This window comes from Amphiprion ocellaris, chromosome 2 (genome assembly GCF_022539595.1).
Source record: "Amphiprion ocellaris isolate individual 3 ecotype Okinawa chromosome 2, ASM2253959v1, whole genome shotgun sequence".
Classification (NCBI taxonomy): Eukaryota; Metazoa; Chordata; class Actinopteri; family Pomacentridae; genus Amphiprion; species Amphiprion ocellaris.
Window position 1 is genome coordinate 32,791,174 of NC_072767.1, and position 20,894 is coordinate 32,812,067.

The following is a 20,894-nucleotide window of genomic DNA, read 5'->3' on the forward strand; positions in this document are numbered from 1 at the left end:
CACACAGGGTCAATCTCCAGCTCATTGACTTTAAACCTGTATAATACATGTGGGTAATTAGCCTTTTGTGAAAGAGCGCGTCTTTGGGGAAGCCTCTCCCTGCTAGAGGCTGAAGGATCTCCTCCAGAGTCAAGTTTTCTTTCCTTCTTAGTTTGTGTGTTCCATTCACAAAGCACTTGTCTCCTAACACCTGCATGCCCAGCATAATTGTTCTCCAGACAGACTCTTATAAGCTCTGTTGTCATTGTTTCCGGGGGGAGGGGGTTAAGCAGCTTCGCACTGCACACACAGTGACCCTCATCCTAACAGCTCACTACCCTGTGGCGCTGTTGCACAAGTATGTTGACTCGAATGACCTCTTTCAGGTGTGTCTGTCTGTCTGGCTGCATGAGTCTGCGCGGCTCAGTGTGCAATTAAGCAGCATTATTGATTCATAAGTCACAATCTTGACTAATAGTTATATAACCTACCAAGATGTGTGTTTTGTCGGTCATCTGGCACAACACTAACACCTGGCAGCACGGTGGGTGTGAGTAGGACAGCTGTGGTCAGCCGTGCTTGAAATAAACAAGAGGCCCTGGAAGAGATTAATGGCCGTCTAAAGAGCGAGAGCCATGGCACCTCGTCCAGGAATGTGCCATTTATAAATGGAAAGGAATGGGGTGAATGGCAAGCAGAGCAGGCAGGAAGGGGCAGGCTATGACCCAGGCGTACTCTCCATCCTGTTTAAAGGCAGATATTTTAATTCCATTCCTCCTGTCTGAATAGTTTCGGCTGTGGAAAGGTGAATTAGAAGGCTTGGGTATCCAGTTTATTATTTATTTTATATATTCTATGATCATTTTGTTGTTTTTACCTAAATTAAAGTTCTCGGCAGCCATTTTTTTTTACTTAGCCATGGCTATTTATTTCTAAGAATAATCTTTAGCTGCCAACCCCATGGGATTCTGAAGTAATTCACCAATTGTATCTTGGTATATTTGCAGATAAAACTATAACACCTGACACCTAAAGCTAAGATTTTCTCATGTTCTCAATATTAATATTCAAATTCAGCCTTAAAGGTAGCAAACCAACCCTTGTAGGTCCCTAAATATCTAACGTTCACATGAGTATTTCTGTTTGAATGAAAAAGATTGATCAGTCTTTTCTTTTATATTAACTAGTTTTAAACAGTATCACAATGAAGCATCTGACTGAACACATTCCTTTGTTGCCATTCCCTCCATTTTGTCTTCAGTCACAGTATACCAATCTGGGGCTCCTGAACAGCATGGATCAGAACATTCAGAATGGCGGCTCAACCTCCACCAGCCCCTACAACAACGACCATGCACAGAACAACGTGACTGCTCCGTCACCTTACGCCCAGCCCAGCTCCACCTTTGACGCCCTTTCCCCCTCACCGGCCATCCCATCTAACACAGACTACGCCGGGCCCCACACCTTTGATGTGTCCTTCCAGCAGTCTAGTACAGCAAAGTCTGCCACCTGGACGGTAAGACCCTCCGTTCATTTAACAGTTTGTGCAGTCTGCTTAAAGTCAGTTGGATCCAACCTCTGTATTGCATGATGTATAGACAGTCTGAGTCCTGCTGCTGCTCCTTACCAACTTTCAGAACATTTCACCATCACAACATATTTTCAAGCATCTTCCTAAAAAGCTGAACTGTGTTCCCGGAGAGTTACGCATGTACAACATTTTGAGTCAGAAAGCGGATGAATAATCAGTTTATGGAGCCAGTCGCCTTTTCTTTTCAAACACTTGCCAATTTTCAGATTTTGTGATATTTCACTCCTATAACAAGTCTTTCTTTCAGACAAGTGGAAAGAAAACATCTGAAATGTACATTAAGCTGTTTATTTCACTGCATGTTGTCTACTTCCATCTGTAGATTTCAATTACAACACAGGTCATCATATGAGGCACTGATTTCTCAGGGTAGAGGTTTAAAGAGACGCTTTTACCCATGAACTCCTTATCTAACTGTCTGTGCTTGAGGCAAGTTGAGGTGTACATTATTCGAAAGTCCTGCATTGCACAACCACATCTGGAGAATGTCACTTGAGATGTATAGCTTCAAATTATGACTCGACCTCAGGCATTTTTCATGAACTTCTCTTGCTGACAAAAAAGTATGATCTCACTGTGGGAGACATTTGCTTACCAAAGTCTTAAAAAATAATCCTAACTGTGTAAAAACCATATATGGAGGGTTAAAACCTTTGTTTAGCCAACAATGACCGTGTTCTTTAACTTCAGCTTAGTCACAACTTGGTCAAAGTTTACTGGTGCTTTGTTGATGACAGAAGTAAACAGGTAGAATCTTTGCTCCAGGTGTGGTGATGCCCTGTGCAGCTAGATGTCACCATGTGATGCTCAGTAAAGCCACACAACCAGCTCTTCCTGCTCTGTCATTATGCATGACGGGGCTGAGGGACAGCTGTTGCATCAGCACCCCACCTGCTTGGTTGTTTGCATGGTTAACCTGTGCAGACACTGTTGCAGCCATGCGATTTCAGCGTATGGATGCACCCTAGTGGACATCGTAGACGACGAGTTTTCTCTCCGTGTTTGGGTGACGTGCTTTTTATTGGACAGTTTTGATAAGACGTTGAAACGTTCTGCGAATTGGGCACACCAGTGGCCTAAATCGGAATTAGAAAGACAAAACTACGTAGCATGTGTCTCTGGCTATGTGTGACATGTTGATAATTATGTAATGGAGCTGCTTTACTAAAGAATTATTTACAAATGTCAACGGGAATGAGACATCTTTAAAGGAAATTGCCATTTAAAAGGTCTATCATTAGGGTAAAATTGATAATTAGCAGCCGACCCAAGCATTCCCTATTAAATATGTCAAAAGGGGACTGTTGAAAAACCTGCTGAGCTTAATGCGCTGAATTTAATGCACTGTGCCTTCAGAGTAAACTCAGGGAGTGCTGCACCATCTCTCATTATTCCTTTGCCACACCAAGTGTGGGATTGTGACATTTACCCAATTCCCACACTGCCTCACTCATCCCTCTCATTTTCACAGTCCAAAAACAAAAGTGTTTGTCTGATGTGCAACTGTGAGACGGCTAAGAGTGTGGTTTGTGAGAGGCACGCCCCAGAGCCAGGTTTAGGACCTATCCCATTATAGACACATGTAGTAAAACAGACTGCGTCCCACAGTCATAACACATGATGCAAGACAGGTTAGATTGGTCTGACTTAACGTGGAAAAGTAGTGGATTGCTACTTCCTATTATTGCACTGTCTGAAGCCAGGCCATCATTGTGAATGAGAACTGGTTCTCAATTGACCTACCTGGTTAAACAAATAAAAAGCGTATGTCTCCCACTGATGTGTTCATTCATACATTTTCAGTCAACACTTAAGAAAACAGAACATCAGTACTTTCTATCTAAATTCAGTTAGACTTCAGTTTTATTGTGTCTGTGGCCTTTGACGGTTTTGAATATAGTCTTTTTAAAGATGAAAATCAACTATGAGAGTTGAAAATGTAGCAGTAAAATAAAAAAATAGGAATAAAATTAGAGAAGCCTGGGGCAACCTATAGGCACAAATGCCATCAGCACTGAGTCCCTCGTTTGAATCTCAGTCGGCCTGCACCTTTACTACACGTCATTCTCCTGATCTTTTTCCCCACATTTTAACTTCACTATCTAACACAAAGACAACAGTGCCTCAAAAAAAAGTATTTTAAAAAATCTGTAGTCTATGACAGATGCCAATTCACTGAACTACTCATAGTCATTATATGACTAATAATTAAGATGAATGAAGTTAATTCTGATAGCCTGACTGGGAAATGATTCATGTTTAAAAAAACTTTTATTTTAAAGTAGTGCACTGTGTTCATGGAGGAGCTATAGATCCTTTGTTTACTGGTTTCTGCATTCTAGAAAAAGTTTATAGAAACGGCAACATTTTTTTAAAAAACATCTTCAATTTCGCAAAAAATTTCTAGACCCACTTGAGGTGGTTTTTGACTTTTTGTAGAAAGAGTTCATGTACTTCACGGGAGATGGAAACAGTTCTGACAGCAAACTTTATGCACATGACTGATCAAGTGTTTCTTTGGATGTCTTTGTCTTCAGACGGACTTCTTCTACTCTGTTTGTTGCAGCCATATGTCATGTAGCCTACAGCGCCACCTTCTGATGAGTCTACACAGCATATGCGTAGCAAATATAAACAAACCTAAATCACATGTATTTTAACAGAAAATAAAAAACGCAGCATTTTAACTGACACAGTATACCAAGGTTGTCTCAGCTGTTTTCTCACTTAATAACCAGGTAAATGTCACCAGTGATTCTAGCTGCTCCTCTCTCCACTCCCATCAAAGACTATTTGTCACACCTTCGCCTCACTGAACATTATTTAGTTTTTCTGATGAAAGTCATTTTCACTGCTCTGCTGCAGCACTCAGCCTCCTTTTAAAAAGCAGTGATTATAGTGTTGGTCCCCATCTCGCAGGCTCCCTCACCTGATCTCAGGAGATCTTTGGTAAAGCTCCCATAATCTCAACCCAATAGCTCAACTGCTGGACTGATGGACTGCAGGCGGAGACCCACTGAAGATGTCACCACCACAGCTTTGCGCTGCTCATAGATCTGCTAATGCCCCCTTTTGAAGGCCTGTGGGATCTTCCACAGGACTTAGTGGACTGTGTACTGTACTTTTTGATGACTGTTCTTTTGGAGACACACCTAATCCCTAACCCACACCTTAACCTCTTCCTGTCTAGAATGACTGTAAGGTGCAACACGTCAACATTTCCCAGAACTGCTCCCACACGGTTTCCTCGTTGGCACTCCTGCAGTCTCCATGGTGTTCCCTCCTTTATCGTTCACTGAGAAAAACACTGTGAATACAGATGTTTTGTCTTCATTGCTTTACTAAATTAATGGAGTGTTGCAAACGACGCAGCCATTGTCGGCTATTGATGCAGCTATTGTGAGGCTAAAGATTGGTTGTGTTTGCCCTGTGTATTAACTGCCACTACATATAGTCAAAGGAGAGGAATGTCATGGTTTGGGCTATCACTGGGACGCAGTAGAGCTCAGGGGGATTACAGTAATGGATTGAGGGCCTGTAGATAATACTTGTGTAAATACTGTGTGCCTCTTTCCTGAACCCTGTGCTCTTGGAGTGGGCTCTGTCTTTTTGAGAGAGTTAAGCTTGATGGTTGCATCTCACATTGCGCCGGAGGAGGAGGAGAGTCCTTGAATGCTCAAAGAGTGTTCTAGCGAAAGGCAGCAAGACACAGCTTGCCCCTGGAACATCTGCGGGCCCGTCCCACGCCTCACGAGATGGGGCTGAGACTTGTTTGTGTCAAGAAGCTTGTCACGACTCGCCCATCACAGAGAGACAAGCCCTGAGTGCTACAGATGGGAAAAGGTAGAGGGGAAATTTTAAAAAAGGCAGGGTTGAAAAGGTTTTTATGATATGGGCTATGGGATTTCTTCATAATCTTCATGGAAAAGCCCTTTCTCTTACAGTTTAAATTACAAGATTCTTTTTTCCCTCTAACAAACACCACCATACAGATAGCTGCAGCAGTGATTTACCTCCACAGAAAACAGGATCACGCTGCAGTGGTATAAATACAAAAGGCAGATATTAGTCTGTCAACCGAACCTTCACTGAGTTAATGAGCTCTCAACACAGAAGTCATTGTTGTGGGATAATTGAAGGTTGGGATAACACAAACATATTTGCAGCTTTATTACTTCCTTGAAGGATAAGCAGATCAAACATAATTTTTGGAATTATTTTCGTAGGTTAGCAAACTTTGGCTATACTGCATTTGATAAAAAAAGGACAGAATGTGTTGGATTTTATTTGTTCATGCTACTTTCAGGGCCCCAGACATATTTTTATTTATCTCTTCTCACCTGTTGATTTTATTTTTAAATGCAGTTTTAGCTAGTGATGGTTACATTAAACATTCAAACAAACCTCAGGTAAGACAGGCGCATATTTGACTCTTTCAGCACCGGATACATGATGCCATATGTGAGCGCTCAGGTTTACCTTGTGACAGGTGTCATCACTGAGTTTGGGTGGTCAAGATTAGTGCTGATGGCTGCAGCCAAACATTCATTTTTAGAGAGGTTGTAGGAATATGTAGTTGTCCTCTAAAATGTTAAATTTTACCCTATTTTTAATTTTCTTCTAAGAAGCAGGTGCTTTGCTTCTGTGTCAGAGAGAAGAAGGAGAAGAGAGGGAAAAAACCCCTTTGGATTATTGTTGAATTAAACAGGTTTGGGAGAAGCTGTAGGCATGACATGACATGTCAGGTATGAAGAAGACAAGACCAGAGGCGCCAAACAGTGCTTGTTTAAGGCCTGATGTTTGTCAGGACTTGACTTCTGCATGCGCCCGCAGCGCCTGTCAGGGAGAAAAGAACGCTACAGCTGTGGGCCTGCCTCAACCTGCGCTGCACAGGAAGTGTGTGCTTGTGTGTTAGAAAGTAATTGCACACATGCAGCACTGTCCAAGCATCAGAACAAATTGTGTGTTGCATGTAGTCAGATTATGATAGAGGTGTATATTTTCACTATTGCACCAGCTTGCAAACTGCAGTGGTGCTGTCGTGCAGCTCAGTTGTACAATAGCAGTCAGTTGTGTTTGTAAATGCAACGTCTTCAGGTCATTCATTATTTTTTTTAGCCTCACTGCACATGTGCCAGTCGGACAGTATGTCACGTGTGGTTCTTACAAAAGTTTTCTTTCACATGATTTTGATTAAGCTGCTCTTCATTGTGCGCTGTGTGTTCGTCGGCTGTGTAATTCACATTGTGACCATTGAAAGGCTCATAATTACATGTTAACACCTGAGCACCGCGCCCTGTGTGAGCCGCTGAATCCCATCAGTCAACCGGCTGTCCTCCACCCTGAACACTGTTGGCTTTAAGCGTTCGCTGCTTTCAGCAATCAGCAGCAGCTCCTGCTCTCACTGCTGAGCAAACACAGCACCACAAGCACATAGTTGTGTACTCAAAGTTTGTAGCTCGAGGGCTGGGATGGTTCTCTGCTGTGTGTGTATTTGTGTTTGTGTGGCAGTTTGAGACAGTAGGATATCATCTAAACAGACTTCTGCCTCACAAAAATCTCTGATTAAATCTCTGAATTGTGTTGTTTTCACCTTCAGCTACACAAAGCCAGCAACCTGTAATTATTTCAGACACTACTTACTGACCCTTTACACAGCACTTCTCCCGTTTTCTGTTTGCCTCATGATCTTCTGCTCACACTGTTGCTCTTTCCCCCGTCTCTGGGCTCGGCTTCTCCACCTCATTTAGCAGATTGACAGAGGCGTATGGGGAGTATCAGGTTAGGAGTGAGGAGACGACTACAGTCATTCATCTTAGACTTTTTCCTTTTTTTAAAGGCCTTTTGGAAAGCTGCTTTCATTTTAAGGAAGAATCACTTCAGTCACTGTGTTGACACACATGTCCCAGAGCTTGAGCTGTGCTTATCACTTAGTGTATCCTGCTAACTAGTTGTATTTATGCGCACATAAACACTGTTTTGGTGTAACTTTGCTGTTTGCTTTAATACTAACTTTCTAGCAGCAATTATTAGTAGCACACATGTACTGTTGTGTTATTATAATTAGATAACTTGAAGAAAGGAGTGTAGTGGAGAGTTTGGGTTATTATTAAGCTGCCTTTGTTTCCGAAATGCAGTAACAGCAGTAATATGTGCAGTTTGTGGGCGAGAATATGGGAGCGAGAGACGGGAAGGTGCTGTTTAGGGTTTGTCCTGATGAAAGGAAAGGTTGTGCCTGGGGAGCAGAGTAGAAAATGTCCGTGCCAAGCTTGTGTAATATTTAAAGTCAGCACAGGCAGGTACTGGGATGAGCTCCTTTTCATTCGAACCACACTTAATAGGGCTGGAATTTTATGTTGCATTGTTCTCGAACACAGCCCCGAGCGGTTTTCACAATGTTCACTTTTCTTCGCTCAGAAATGAACCTGACAGGAAAATTTTCCCCACCACCCCCCACCCAGTGTCTTCTGCACAGAGAGGATTTGAAGCGCTGCTTACACAGCAGTGATTTCAATGGCTTGTTTACACAGTTGGGTTGTGCCTATTAGTAACAATTCAGTCTTTCTGATGGCTTACTGGTTATCAATTCTAACAGTGCCAGGGATCAAGGTGCATCCATTATTCATGACTCCTGGCTTGCAAACTTGAATGTGGGCCAGCTTGTGTGAGCAACCATCACATTTTGGCACAAGCCGTGGATGGATCTCCTGTGATTAGTCCTTCACTCCTGTACTCTGCTGAGCCATTTTCATCCAACCACACAAGGAAATCTGCACTTAGCTCAGTTCAGAAGCTCTGCTCTGTATGATGAGTGGCCATCGGACGCTTTCAGAGTCCTCCCCCCTTGGAGATGAAAGCCAGGCCCGGTTTAATTGCTCCTGGAGGGGTCCATTTTATGGCGCTCTTCGGAAGTCCCAGAGGCTCTCTCTGAGACATCTTTGAGGTTGTCCAATACACACACCAAAACTTGTGTGTGTTTATTTAAGTAGGTCATAATCACAGTCTTGTATTTAACTTTTTTTTTTTTTTTTTTTTTTTTTTGCTTTAAGGGAAACCAGAAGTGCACAGTCTAGGCAACAGGTGTTACCAAGATCAATGTGAACCTTTAAAATTTAAGCAAAAACTGTTCAGATGTGGGGCTATGCAAAAAAATAATAGTCACATTGCAATTTTCTTGGAAGATATTGCAAGTCACAGTTCTAGTGGAATTCTTTCTCATTTGTTTTCATCAAAAGTCATGATGATGTGACTTTTGCTGTGGTGTGTATAAAAACAAATATGTTCTCTTATGTGTGGAGAATATAATTTGTAGGCTGAGGCATCTCTGTAGCACCACAGTGCTGCATTTATTATAATATGTTGTAACAGGTTTTTTGTCAAAAAATTGCAATTCCTGTGCTTTGGATTTTCCACTTGGTCATGTTGCTTCTTAATATTTTGATTATTTGTTGGACCTTTTTTAGAAGCTGAAAGCTGTGTGTTTATGAACATTTACTTAATCACTTTATTGGACAAAAAGTACACTGTTTAATGTATTTTTTTGTGTTTTTCTACTTTCCAGTACTCAACAGATCTGAAGAAGTTGTACTGCCAAATTGCCAAGACCTGCCCCATTCAGATCAAAGTTCTGACCACCCCACCACAGGGCGCCGTCATCAGGGCCATGCCTGTTTACAAGAAAGCCGAACACGTGACTGAAGTGGTGAAACGTTGCCCGAACCACGAGCTCAGCCGCGAGTTCAATGACGGTCAGTCCTTCTGATTTATTGATGAAATAAATCCAATCCCTGCGCATGTCTTGATTCACTGTTTGCTGTCAGCATTTAATGACACGGCTTGTGTTGCTTCCAGGCCAGATAGCTCCTCCGAGCCATCTGATCCGTGTGGAGGGAAACAGCCACGCCCAGTACGTGGAGGACTCCATCACTGGAAGACAGAGTGTGTTAGTTCCTTACGAGCCTCCTCAGGTGAGCTGTCCGTCATCTTGCCGCTGAACGCTCTGTCAGCGACACCTCAGCACCTCCGCCTCACTCTGACTGATAGAGCGGCGACAGACTCGGAGCTGACAGCCTCTCATGTCCAGACACTCTGCCCTCTGTGTGATCAGCACCTCAGCTCAGCGCAGGCCTCAGCAGAAAGTAGTTCTCTTCCTTAAAATCTTCTTTAGAAGGGAGTGCCACCACAGACACTACAAACAGGCCTTTGGCAGCTATTAGGAAGCTCCCTCAACTAAATAACCCTAACCCTAAACTCACTAACAGCAGAGTGAAAGAATAAAAGAGCTGACGTGTCCTTGGATCCAAAATAATTAAATCTAAAGTGCAACTAAAATTGAAGCTGACACTGAAATGAGTCTAAATAACGACTTTTCTCCAGCTAAATCCTGGAATTTTAATCATGTTTTAAAGTTTTCTTCTGGCACCAGCAGATGATGTTGCTCACCTTCACTTTTGTTCTCATCAGGTGGGGACAGAATTTACCACGATTTTGTACAACTTCATGTGCAACTCAAGCTGCGTGGGTGGAATGAACAGACGTCCAATCCTCATCATCGTCACTCTGGAAACCAGAGAGTAAGACGCACCGTCATCATCTTCATCATCCCATTCGGTTGCTTGTTGTTCTCCTGGATAAACGGTGGATTGTTTGTGACCGAGGCTTGCCTGCCGTGTGTCTCGTCCTCTCCTAGTGGTCAGGTATTAGGACGCCGCTGCTTCGAGGCCAGGATCTGCGCCTGCCCGGGCCGAGACCGGAAGGCGGACGAGGATAGCATCCGCAAGCAGCACGTAACAGACGCTACAAAGAGCAGTGATGGTACGAAACGCCGTAAGTAGCGCTGGGGCTGGTGACGGGCTGACGAGCTTTGGTCTCATCTGACTTGCTGCCAGTGTCGAGGACCATCAACCTCTGCACTCACTAATACTCGGAGCTCAGCGAATGCCTCCTACTTTCAGCTACATGCCTACCTTTCCCCTCGCTTATCTCCCCGCCTGCTCTGGCAAACTGTCAACACATGGTCACCTCTACTCACTCTTTTCTCTCCCTTTTCCAGCCTACCGCCATGTTTCCCAGGGCATACAGATGTCCACCATCAAGAAGAGAAGATCTACAGATGAGGAAGTTTTTTGTTTGCCTGTAAGTGTCACTGTGCTGTTTACTTTAAAGAGCTCATGTTATGCTTTTCTTTTACGTCACCATGTAGCACATTTGCATAATGCCTGCCTTGCAGCTAGTTTAAGACGCCCTAAATCAAAGCAGGAGCAGTTGCCTCACAGTCTGCATTATTAGAGCAGCTTCTGCAGGAGCTACATTCCTATATTCATAAATCTCTGGTTAGCAGACGTAGCCAAAGTTCACTGGCTTTAATCGATCCAACTGACCAATCAGCATTTCAGACAAAGAAGAGGTGCAGCAGGAATGTGCAGTATGAGGAAATGTGTTTTTGAATGTTAAACAACATAAGCATATTTTAGGCCCACAGTATATAATTATAAACCTGTAAATGTGCATTACATGGGCTCTTTAAATAACTGTTCTGGGTGTGTCTATGCTGCTTACTGACCGCTGTCACTTTTTTCCCTCCTATAGATCAAAGGCCGTGAAATTTATGAGATTTTGGTAAAAATCAAAGAGTCTCTGGAACTCATGCAGTTTCTGCCACAGCACACAATAGAGTCATACAGACAGCAGCAGCAGAACCTGCTACAAAAACAGTGAGTACCAGTACAGATTGTTGATAAAGTGAAGCTCATTTGTTCTCAGGCACACTCTGAAAGGCAGACCTACATTACTTGCAAGGTTCACCCTTGAATTTAAGGTTCCTTTCTGTGTTCGTCTTACTAAATACTTTGTTTGCTTGTGTAGAACTTTGTTTTGGCTGAATTTGTTTGCAATAATCAGGAGGATTTTTAATTACCCTGCAGGATAAATTGCTTAGAGTGTAGTGATGACTACCCGACTTAACATGACTGACTTGTTGCTGGAAAAGTGGGTTTCACTGATAAAGGCTGTGCATGAGATTCTTGATTGTATTTACTGCTGCCACCAAAGCATCACAGCTCTCGAGAAAAGCTGATAATAATTGCTCTAAAATGGCTGTTATGCAGTGTTTACCAGCAGCTGAGAATTTTCCCAGAATTCGCTCAATGCTGGCGACTTCAGAGGGTGAGCCTTGCATCAAGTAGAACTGTTTTTCCTTTTCTTTTTTCCCCCCTCTTTCATGGGACGCGAGCCAAAGCTGATGAGTCGTGACAAATGTACCTGGCTATGCTTTGTTAGGGAGAAGCTTCCAAAGGTTCACGGTAACGCCTTTGGGTGCCTTGCCAGGTTTTGCACAACAGCACCAAACAAAATCCGTGCCTCAGCCTCATCTATTGGCTTCAGCATAATTAAAACTGTCTCACAGGTTCGCACACACTTTTCCTCATTTCGCCCATTTCACTATAAGCTATGGAAACGAGGAGATGGGTGTAAGTGATAGTTTGACAGCCCTGTGACGATAATTACTGCTTATGTTATAGTTTCCCATTAAGACACTGGCAGACGCCTCACAGTGACGTAGTGCTTGCATTTGTTTTGTTTTTTAAAAATTTTTTTTAACTTGTCGGACCCCAAAACATCTAAAACATTTAACCCTCTGAACCCTAAAACCTGCCAGCACGGTATGAAATAAACAATCACCGAATTGACAACATTTATCACAGTCAGAAACTGTAAAAACTGAAAATACAATCAAATTTTCAACTTTAAGATGATCCTAGAACTGAATGTGTGACTTATGGTGCTGTCTGGGAAATAAACCAAATTTAAGCTTAAATTCTTTGCCTTTTTAAAAAAATGATATGAACACAAACTGTTTAAACCAAATACTATTAAAAAGAAAAAATCTGTGCTCCTCAGCCCATTTTAGAAACCAAGATTTACTGAGTGGAGACCAAGTCACATAACAAAAATTCTGAGACTATTCAGCTGAACTGCAGTCTGTGTACACAGAGCACAGAGTAGTATGTAAACAATTTAGAAAGGTAGAGAGGAAAATTAAACATACTTGATCAATAAATAAATGGCTCAGAGGAGCAAGTTGTCAGCAAGTACATTCAGCATGGTGAAATATTTTTCTAGAGCTTCTGTGCAGAGTACTGCAGAAAAAAAACTCCTAATTTGTAGAATTTATACAAATATATGTAGTAAAATGTCTATAGTATGCAGTGCCACAATTTTTTCCAGTGTTGGTAACATCTGTGGGCTAACCCTAACCCTTGGAGAAATATTATACATATCATTTCCAAGTTTTTAAATTTTTGTAAAATAATCAAACAAATCCAGGTTTGATTTTTTGTGATTCATGGCATTATATCTATGTCAGACATTTTTGAGTTATCTTTACTTCTAGCCATGGTTGTGCTGTTTCCATTTCATATTGTAGGTAAATATGAGCCCACAGTGAACAAAAATATGTTCTAGAAACTGATTGGGATTTAGAGGGTTAATAAAATAAAATATTTCCATATATGTTTCAATTTTAAGGAATGTATTGGTATATTTAGACTCATAACTTGCAGTTCAAACATTACAAGAATACATTTCTAAAAGGATTTGCTGTGTTCGGCCTTCCTTGTTTATTTTGCATGATTTTCCTTGTTTTCTTGGTATATTCTTCGAGTTCATGCTGCTCGTTACTGTCTTCTGTAATTCTTAACTCCCTCGCAGCCTTTTGAAATAAAAGGTTCTGTCAGCAGCGAGTGTTTCAGACCTTTTCTTTCCCTCTGCGATGTGAATGCTAAACAAAGTACGTTCTAGCAGTGAAGTGCTGTGATTTGTGTGTTCATACTGCCATCTTCTGGACACTGGCGTTAGTGCAGCACTGTCATATTGCATCTGTTGTCCGTCACTGAGTCTCTGTCCAGTTCTTTGTGTTTCTTTCTTCACCACTGTATTTTCCAGTTATATGTGGTGTTTTCTGAACCTCTGGGCCTCTCTTCTCCTCTGTCAGTGAGCCTTTATTTCTGCTCTCTCTCTTCTTTCTGGTTCCTCCCTGCAGCCTGATAAAAGCTCGTCTTGGTAGCCAGCTGCTGGAACCTGCAGGAGATCAGAGGCGGCGCTGCAGCTCCTCCTGAAACTCCACATTCCTCCTCCTCCCTCACATCTCACGGACCTCCTCTCTGTCTCCTTCTTGTCAACTCTGATTTTTCCCATCTACTTCCTGCTGTCTGTGCTGGGACTCTGTTGCTGCTGCAAGATCCTGGAATACCACTTTTACTGAGCCACTATAGACAGATTGTGACTGCCGGCTCCACTGAAACTGCTCTTTGAATCAGTAGATTGACTTGCATGCATCATTTTTGTCTGTAAAAGCATTATTTTGAAGGTTGCCTGTTGCGTTGAGGCTGCTTGTAGAACCTCACTCAGCCCTTCAGGCTGATGTTGGACAGGAACCAAGCTTCAGCCTGTTTTCTATCTTACTTTAGATACAGAGCTTCTTCACATGAATGTGTCATGCCTTTGCATTTTCGTGAGAGCTGGACTCAAACTCTTGCGGGTTTTCGTGGGGGGAAGAGACTTTATTATTGAGAGAACTTTTGATGCTGGTCATGTTTTCTAAAGTCACTGCAGGGCAGTTTGTGTGTTTTTGTTTTTAACTTTGACCCATAAAATGTCTTTTAATAGAGGAAGCTGCAGATGTGCACTCAGTGATGTACAGAGCAGATTTGTGACCATTCTGTTTGAAACAGATTGTTTTATTTTGGTGGCTGCTGCACTTTTGTCTGTCAGAGTTTAATAAATGGCTTTTTTTTTTTTTGCTTGAACTTGGTATTTTTATGAAAGGAATGTGGTCGGTATGAGGTAATACTATGAATGTTGTCATGTTGTTCAGAGACATTATTGTTTAACCTTCTGAACCCCAGTAGTTTCTTTGTATGTTTTGCTCCCGTTACATTTTTTCCCACCGTTAGCTCATTTTTCACTGCAGTATAAAGTCCTGCACCTCGTTGGAAACAGCACAATACCTAAAAGTAGAGAGAACTCAGAAATGTCTTTGGTGGAGTAAACCACAATTATAACACTGGAAATCATTAAAAAAAAAGAAAATATGAATGTGAAAATAAATAAACCAACATGTGAAACAACACATACTATAGATATTGTAGTGTTTTTAGGATTAGTTTTTAGGCTGATTACAGTTCAGTCGAAAGTTCCTGAAGCAAAGAATTTGGAGTTTTTGACAGAATCTGTTGCAACAGACTTATTTTTCAGTTAATGTTTGAATGAAACCTAAAGAATAAAATGATTTTAAGGAATTATCACAATTTTAAACTTAGATTTGAAAATGATTTCTGATGGAACGAAACGTCAGAGATGATTAGTGGAAAGACGAACATCCAAAGGTTCACATTTTATAGTGGCAGATAAATGGTGTCATACTGGTGATTTTTTTCAAGAGAACATTTCTGTCAAACCCACCGGTACTTTTTGGGGTTCAGAGGGGTAAATTAAAGGACAGTTATGAGTCTGCTGATAGAAACCGCCTGTCCTTCTTTCTCCTCCAGAACCTCGATGCAGTCTCAGCCCTCCTTCGGCTCAAGCTCCCCGACTCACGGAAAAGTCAACAAGCTGCCCTCCGTCAGCCAGCTCATCAACCCCCAGCAGCGCAACACACTCACCCCATCCAGCATGTCTGGAGGCCTCACTGACAGTAAGTGCTGCCCTTTTGTTCCTCTTCCTGTCTGCCTCTTGCCCCCAAACCCTCCACCAGTCGTCCCTCCAGGGTTTTTTTTAAGGTCAGCGTGTCCGGGCAGGCAGGAGGGGACCTGAACGCCTCTCAGCCCCCCCAACCCGACAGACAGCTTCTTCCTTAAAAGAATGTGATCCCTGTGAGATTCTCCCGCAGGACCTGTTATGATGCATCATGTGTCATGTTAGGAATAGCCTCTGCTCGTCCCCCTACTACCACGTTATGTAATCTCTACATCTCAGAGCAGCAGAAAGAAGCCTCACGGTCGCTCCTTTTGTCTCTGCAGTGACTCCTATGATGGGAACTCACATCCCCATGAACGCTGACATGAGCTCACTGAGCCCCACACATGCACTGCAGCCTCAGCTTCCCCTGGTGCCCTCCTCCCACTGCACCCCCCCTCCTCCCTACCCCATGGACAGCAGCATCTCCAGGTACCTCCTCAAACCACAGCGTCACACAACCACCGTTCTAGTTACCCTTCTTCGTCCATTTTAGAGATTTTTTTTACTCAAACACATGGAGTCTAATGTGTTTAGTATTTATGGCTGCAGTAAACCAACGAAAATCTCGGTCAACTTAAGTTGTATTAACTAGCTGAAAAAACATCTGCACATTATCACTAAATGAACTAAATCAACCAAACAGCACTTATTTCACTATACCTGGTTAGCCTTATTAGCCTAAATGATTTTGAAATAAACATAAACAGCTAATATTTGCAGCATAGGAAATACTTTTACCTTATTTTACAGTGAAGTTATGATAAAACTATATCAACTGGCGATCTAACCAAGAATATAATGCAGACATGTTGGTCAGCTGTTTATAGACAATATTTCATTTTGGTTGTTGATATACAAACTAATGTTTGCAAAATTTACCCTCGACTTTTTGGACATCTGAACGATATGGAGCCACATCACCAACCTTTTTGTCACTTTTTTGTTTGGAGACGACTTTGACTAAACATCCAGTATAAGATAAATAAGTTAAACTAAACTCCATTAGGCTGAGACAGTTTAAAGCTGTTAAAATGTGAGGACAGTTAGTCTGTTCTTCCCATCACCAGGAATAATGGATTGATCATTGAAAGATGTTGATGTAGCACTTTTTAACTTATTTAAGTATTTAAGCAACATCAACGATTTCCAGTCCAATAAGAGGCTATCGACCAACTAGTCGACCTGGAGACTGCAGCCCAAAAATAATTATTCCAGCGGGCACTTGGTAAATATTATACATGTTGATTCCAGGTTTTTCCAATTTTTGTACAGTAAACAATAAAAGAAATTCTATTCCTGTGAATTTTCCCAGAACTTTCCTGTATTTTTCATGGAATTTTCCCAGAATTTAATTGGAATGTTCTTGGAATTTTATTGGAATTTTCCAGTAATTTTATCTGAATTTTCATGGGAGTTTTCTGAGAATTTTGTGGGATTTTTCCTGGAACTTTCTGAGAATTTTGTGGGAATATTCCTGGAATTTTATGAAAATTTTATTGGAATTTTATGAAAAAATTATTGGAATGTTATAGAAGTTTTCTAGAAATTTTCCAGGGATTTTACAGAATTTTTTTTTGAGTTTTATGGGAATTTTCTGGCAATCTGGGGAGAATTATCCTGAAATTTTGTGGCAATTTTATGGAAATTTTCCTAAAATTTTCCAAGAGTTTTATGGGAATTTTCCAGTAATTTTATTGACAATTTCCTCAACATTTTCCAGGAATTGTATGCTAATTTTACTGGATTTTTAAAAATGAAACTCTATGGGAATTTTCCTGGAATTTTACAAGAAAGTATTTATTCCACATTGTCTCAGTCTCTCTATGCCTGATGTGTAAATAGTAAACTTCACTGTTACCGTGATCCAGTGACCAAACAATCAACGGCCGATTACATTAAAAACACAGTGAGGAGTGAAGAGGAGGTTGGAGGAGAGGGACTCTGTCAAACCCACCTGATGATAAAAGTGTTCAGGATGGGAGATCTAAGCTGAGTCAGATAAGAAGAAATGCAGCCCCACATTCAGTCATGATGGTTCAGACCGTAGCCAGCATGTGAGGCGTTCAGGGAACATCAGTAAAATATAGCTTTTACTGATACGCAGATGTTCAGTGTTTGGGCTGTGCCCAGTTTATGACTGACACCACAGGAGGACTGGTGATGAAATAAATACATATTCAGATTAAAACCTTTTACAGATATGAAGTTTTGTATCACTGAAAGTCAATTCAACACAACTAGGTTATGCAGAAACAGCCGTTCATCAGAATGCACGGTGGATTAATAGCTGTGGCAATACTGAACCAAAATGAGGATAATTTGGTGAGGCGACCAAATTATTTGCTGGTGCAACCAACTAAAAAAGTTGGCAGCACCATTCCTACCAGTGGAAAAGCTAGTCTGGAGCCCAATCTTCACAGTCTCAAACTTTAAATTCACTCATTTCGTAAAACTTTCAGAATGGCATTTTTCCTCGACACTCGTGTTCAGTAGGCACCGCCCCCTCACCTTTCAGCCAATCACAGGCTCTCAGCCTCCTTCAGCAATCTCTACGACTCCTACCAGTTAGCCTGTTAGCTCCAGACAGATAAAACAGTGCTGTCCAAGTATAATGCTCATGAAGCAGTGAAGTACAAGTTAAAAACGCTGCTGGGTCGCAGCTTGAATTCTCAATAAACTGATGAATTCAGAGGTTTTGTTTTTTCCATTGTAAAGAAAGACCCATTTTTTTGGGTTGTTGTAGAAAGGAGTCCTGCTCCTGCCAGCACTCCCCACAGGGTTATCTCTGAAAATACATGTACAGTGGTCTTAAAACTTCTAAGCTACTAGGCTGTTTAAATTGGTAATCATAGACAGACAGAAATGGAGTTTTGCTGTTGTTGCAACAAATGCAACTTTCTTGACTGACAATGAAATTGATAAAAATCTTGAGCAATTCATGGTACAATTAAAACAAGATCAAATAGTTTAATTTAAGGCACTGCTGTTGACTGCTGTTCATGTTTTTCTCCCATGAGGCATGTTGTTTTTATGTTATTTATTCATGTATTGCATTTAATGTTTTATTTCGGATCAAGACTTTTAGTCACTAAGAACTAAATCTATAAAACTGCAGACAGTAAATTGGACTGAAAAGCTAGAAATTAGTTTGGACTTTGGGACAAATGACTTTCATGCTGCAAAATGCACCAATAGTGAGACTGAGCTCATGTCAGTGGAACCATGAACATGTAGTGTATATCCACCAACAACCTCTGACAGTTTCAATCTGCTTCAATTAAAAACAAAAATCCAAAAAATAGTATAGCAGCCTTAGTCTCATCATTTAACAGCCACACGTCTTTTATCCTTGCCTTTGCTAACTGCAAAATTTGAGATTTTAATCTGAAATAGATGAATTGTTGAGCAGTTTGACTCCATGTTTTATCTCAGAGGTTCACAGCAGTTTATCCAGATTCCACAGTATTGCTTAGTGTTTAAAATACATTCAGAGACCAGAGTACGATTATTTCACTCTAGCTTTGGTGTTAAAACTAGAATCTGCTGATGTACCTGCAGTCAGTGTACGTTGTAAATGAAACAGCTGTGTTAAGTTGTGCTCCTCCTCTTCCTCCTGCAGCTTCCTCATTCGGCTGGGCTGCGCAGGCTGCTTGGACTACTTCACAGCGCAGGGCCTAAACAACATCTACCAGATTGAGAACTATAACTTGGAGGTGAGCCCTTGCCTATCCAACACGAGTCATTTGATGGGTTAGAGAGAAGAGTGGCTCCCCCTGCGAATACTAACGCTCCCCTGTGTAATGACCATTAGGACCTGTCCAGGCTGAAGATCCCTGCCGAGTTCCAGCACATCATCTGGAAGGGCATCATGGAGCACCGACAGGCCATGGATTTTTCCCCACCTCCCCACATAGTGCGCACCACCAGTGGAGCTTCCACCGTCAGTGTGGGCTCCTCTGAGGCCCGAGGCGAGCGCGTCATCGACGCCGTGCGCTTCACCCTGCGTCAGACCATCTCCTTTCCACCACGTGACGAGTGGTCCGACTTCTCCTTTGACCTGGATTCTCGCCGCAACAAACAGCAGCGCATCAAGGAGGAGGGAGAGTAAGACGAGCTCCGCCTTGTTCTCAATATTCCCGTTTCTCATTCAACGACTGCTGATGGAACATTTCATTTGAACAAACCTCGTATTAGTGCAAACACCGCTGAGAACAAAACACATTCACACAAAAAATGCACTTATTTTCATGTTTGTTCTGCTTCTCGCTGAGGAGAGATTCATGGTGTTGAGCAAAGGTGCATTTTTATTATGTTGTAATTTCTTGAGAGCACTTAAGAAATGCTGAGGATTTCAAGTTCGCTTTGAGGTTCTGTTAAGTGTTCATGATTCATTCCCATGTTAAAGCATGACTGGAAACATTAGAGGGATTATTAGGGCTTATATTTCTGCTATGGGCCATTGCAAGAGTGTATTTTAGTTGGTACTACTTATAAGATTTCACTTTTATGGTCGACTACACTGGTTTTCAGAAGTCAGCATCGATTGTATACATTTCAAACATTTCCTCTCAGAAGTATTATGTCAAGCGATAAGCAATCTGTTCTCTACTGTAGCTTCTATATTTTGCCCTTTTTTTTTAATGTGTGTTGTGAGACCAATGCATCAATCCCTTCATGTTTATTGAGACTGGTTGTGAAGAATGTGTGTTGTTAAAGTGACAGACGGTCATTCATTTGATGTAGCCATATATAGGCCTAATGCTCTTGACCCAGTGTTTCTACAGTTAAGTGATACTATGACTGATGTTGTTTTGTTTATTCCTGTCTACTGCTGTGTGTGAGAAAAGGTTTTAGCTCTGCGGAGCACAAGTGTTTTTTTTTTTTAAATTCATGAACTGTGTTTTGGTAGAGGTTTATTTCATTTGATAACTGTCCAAAACCTGATTTAAATGTATATAAATTTGTATAGTTTGTTTTGGAAAGTCATCCTAAAGGAACTGCATGATTTCCATCATGAACCAAATGTACTGATGTGAACACTGTCTGGTGCATTTACAACTGGAAAATATATTACTGCCACACCAGAAAAAGAAAAACGTCCTGTTATAATGTGAGAAGTTTGTAATAAGATATATTCATGTTACTACAATAAACTTTTGCATTATAATAAGATATTGATACATTTTTCTCTTTCTGGCAGTAAGAAACCTCCGACTTTACCAGTAAGAACAATGTTTGTAATATTTCACAGGAATCACAGCCCAGCGTTGTCAGAGAGCAGAAACCAACTGCAGTTTCATATTTTTGTACAATGTATTGTAAATATGTTGCAATATACCAAGGGTATTTTGTCATAAAGCTGAAATAAATATCCACATTTGCTGTATTGCATGTTAACACTCATGTGTGTCAAATTATTTCCATCTTAAAGAATCCACATTTTAAATCAGTTGCCTGTTATATTTTAAATTTCATGGATGTTTCCTCAATATTTTCTGCCACACCAGAGAATTTTATAGGAGACTTCCCAAAAAAATTGCAGGAAAATTCTCAAATTGCTGCAACCTGGACGTCAGTAAAGTTT

At 41.4% G+C, this 20,894-nt stretch overlaps 1 protein-coding gene across 6 annotated transcripts in view; it reads left to right on the forward strand.

Moving 5' to 3' along the window:
• Nucleotides 1-20,707, forward strand: part of tp63 (tumor protein p63) — a 39,986-nt gene extending 19,279 nt beyond the window's left edge. For 2 of the 6 annotated variants that reach the window (XM_035957757.2, XM_035957759.2), the window contains 11 exons: nt 1,241-1,498; nt 9,135-9,321; nt 9,425-9,540; nt 10,037-10,146; nt 10,263-10,399; nt 10,626-10,708; nt 11,162-11,286; nt 15,121-15,266; nt 15,592-15,739; nt 18,930-19,023; nt 19,122-20,707. In XM_035957757.2, the coding sequence (XP_035813650.1) occupies nt 1,241-1,498; nt 9,135-9,321; nt 9,425-9,540; nt 10,037-10,146; nt 10,263-10,399; nt 10,626-10,708; nt 11,162-11,286; nt 15,121-15,266; nt 15,592-15,739; nt 18,930-19,023; nt 19,122-19,418 (1,701 nt within the window). In that variant the 3' untranslated portion in view covers nt 19,419-20,707. Of the gene's footprint in view, nt 1-1,240; nt 1,499-9,134; nt 9,322-9,424; nt 9,541-10,036; nt 10,147-10,262; nt 10,400-10,625; nt 10,709-11,161; nt 11,287-13,613; nt 14,380-15,120; nt 15,267-15,591; nt 15,740-18,929; nt 19,024-19,121 lie in introns of those variants that run through there. The other 4 variants (XM_023291436.3, XM_023291434.3, XM_035957760.2 and 1 more) reach the window with 3 other exon arrangements.
• The last annotated feature ends 187 nt before the right edge of the window (nt 20,708-20,894 follow it).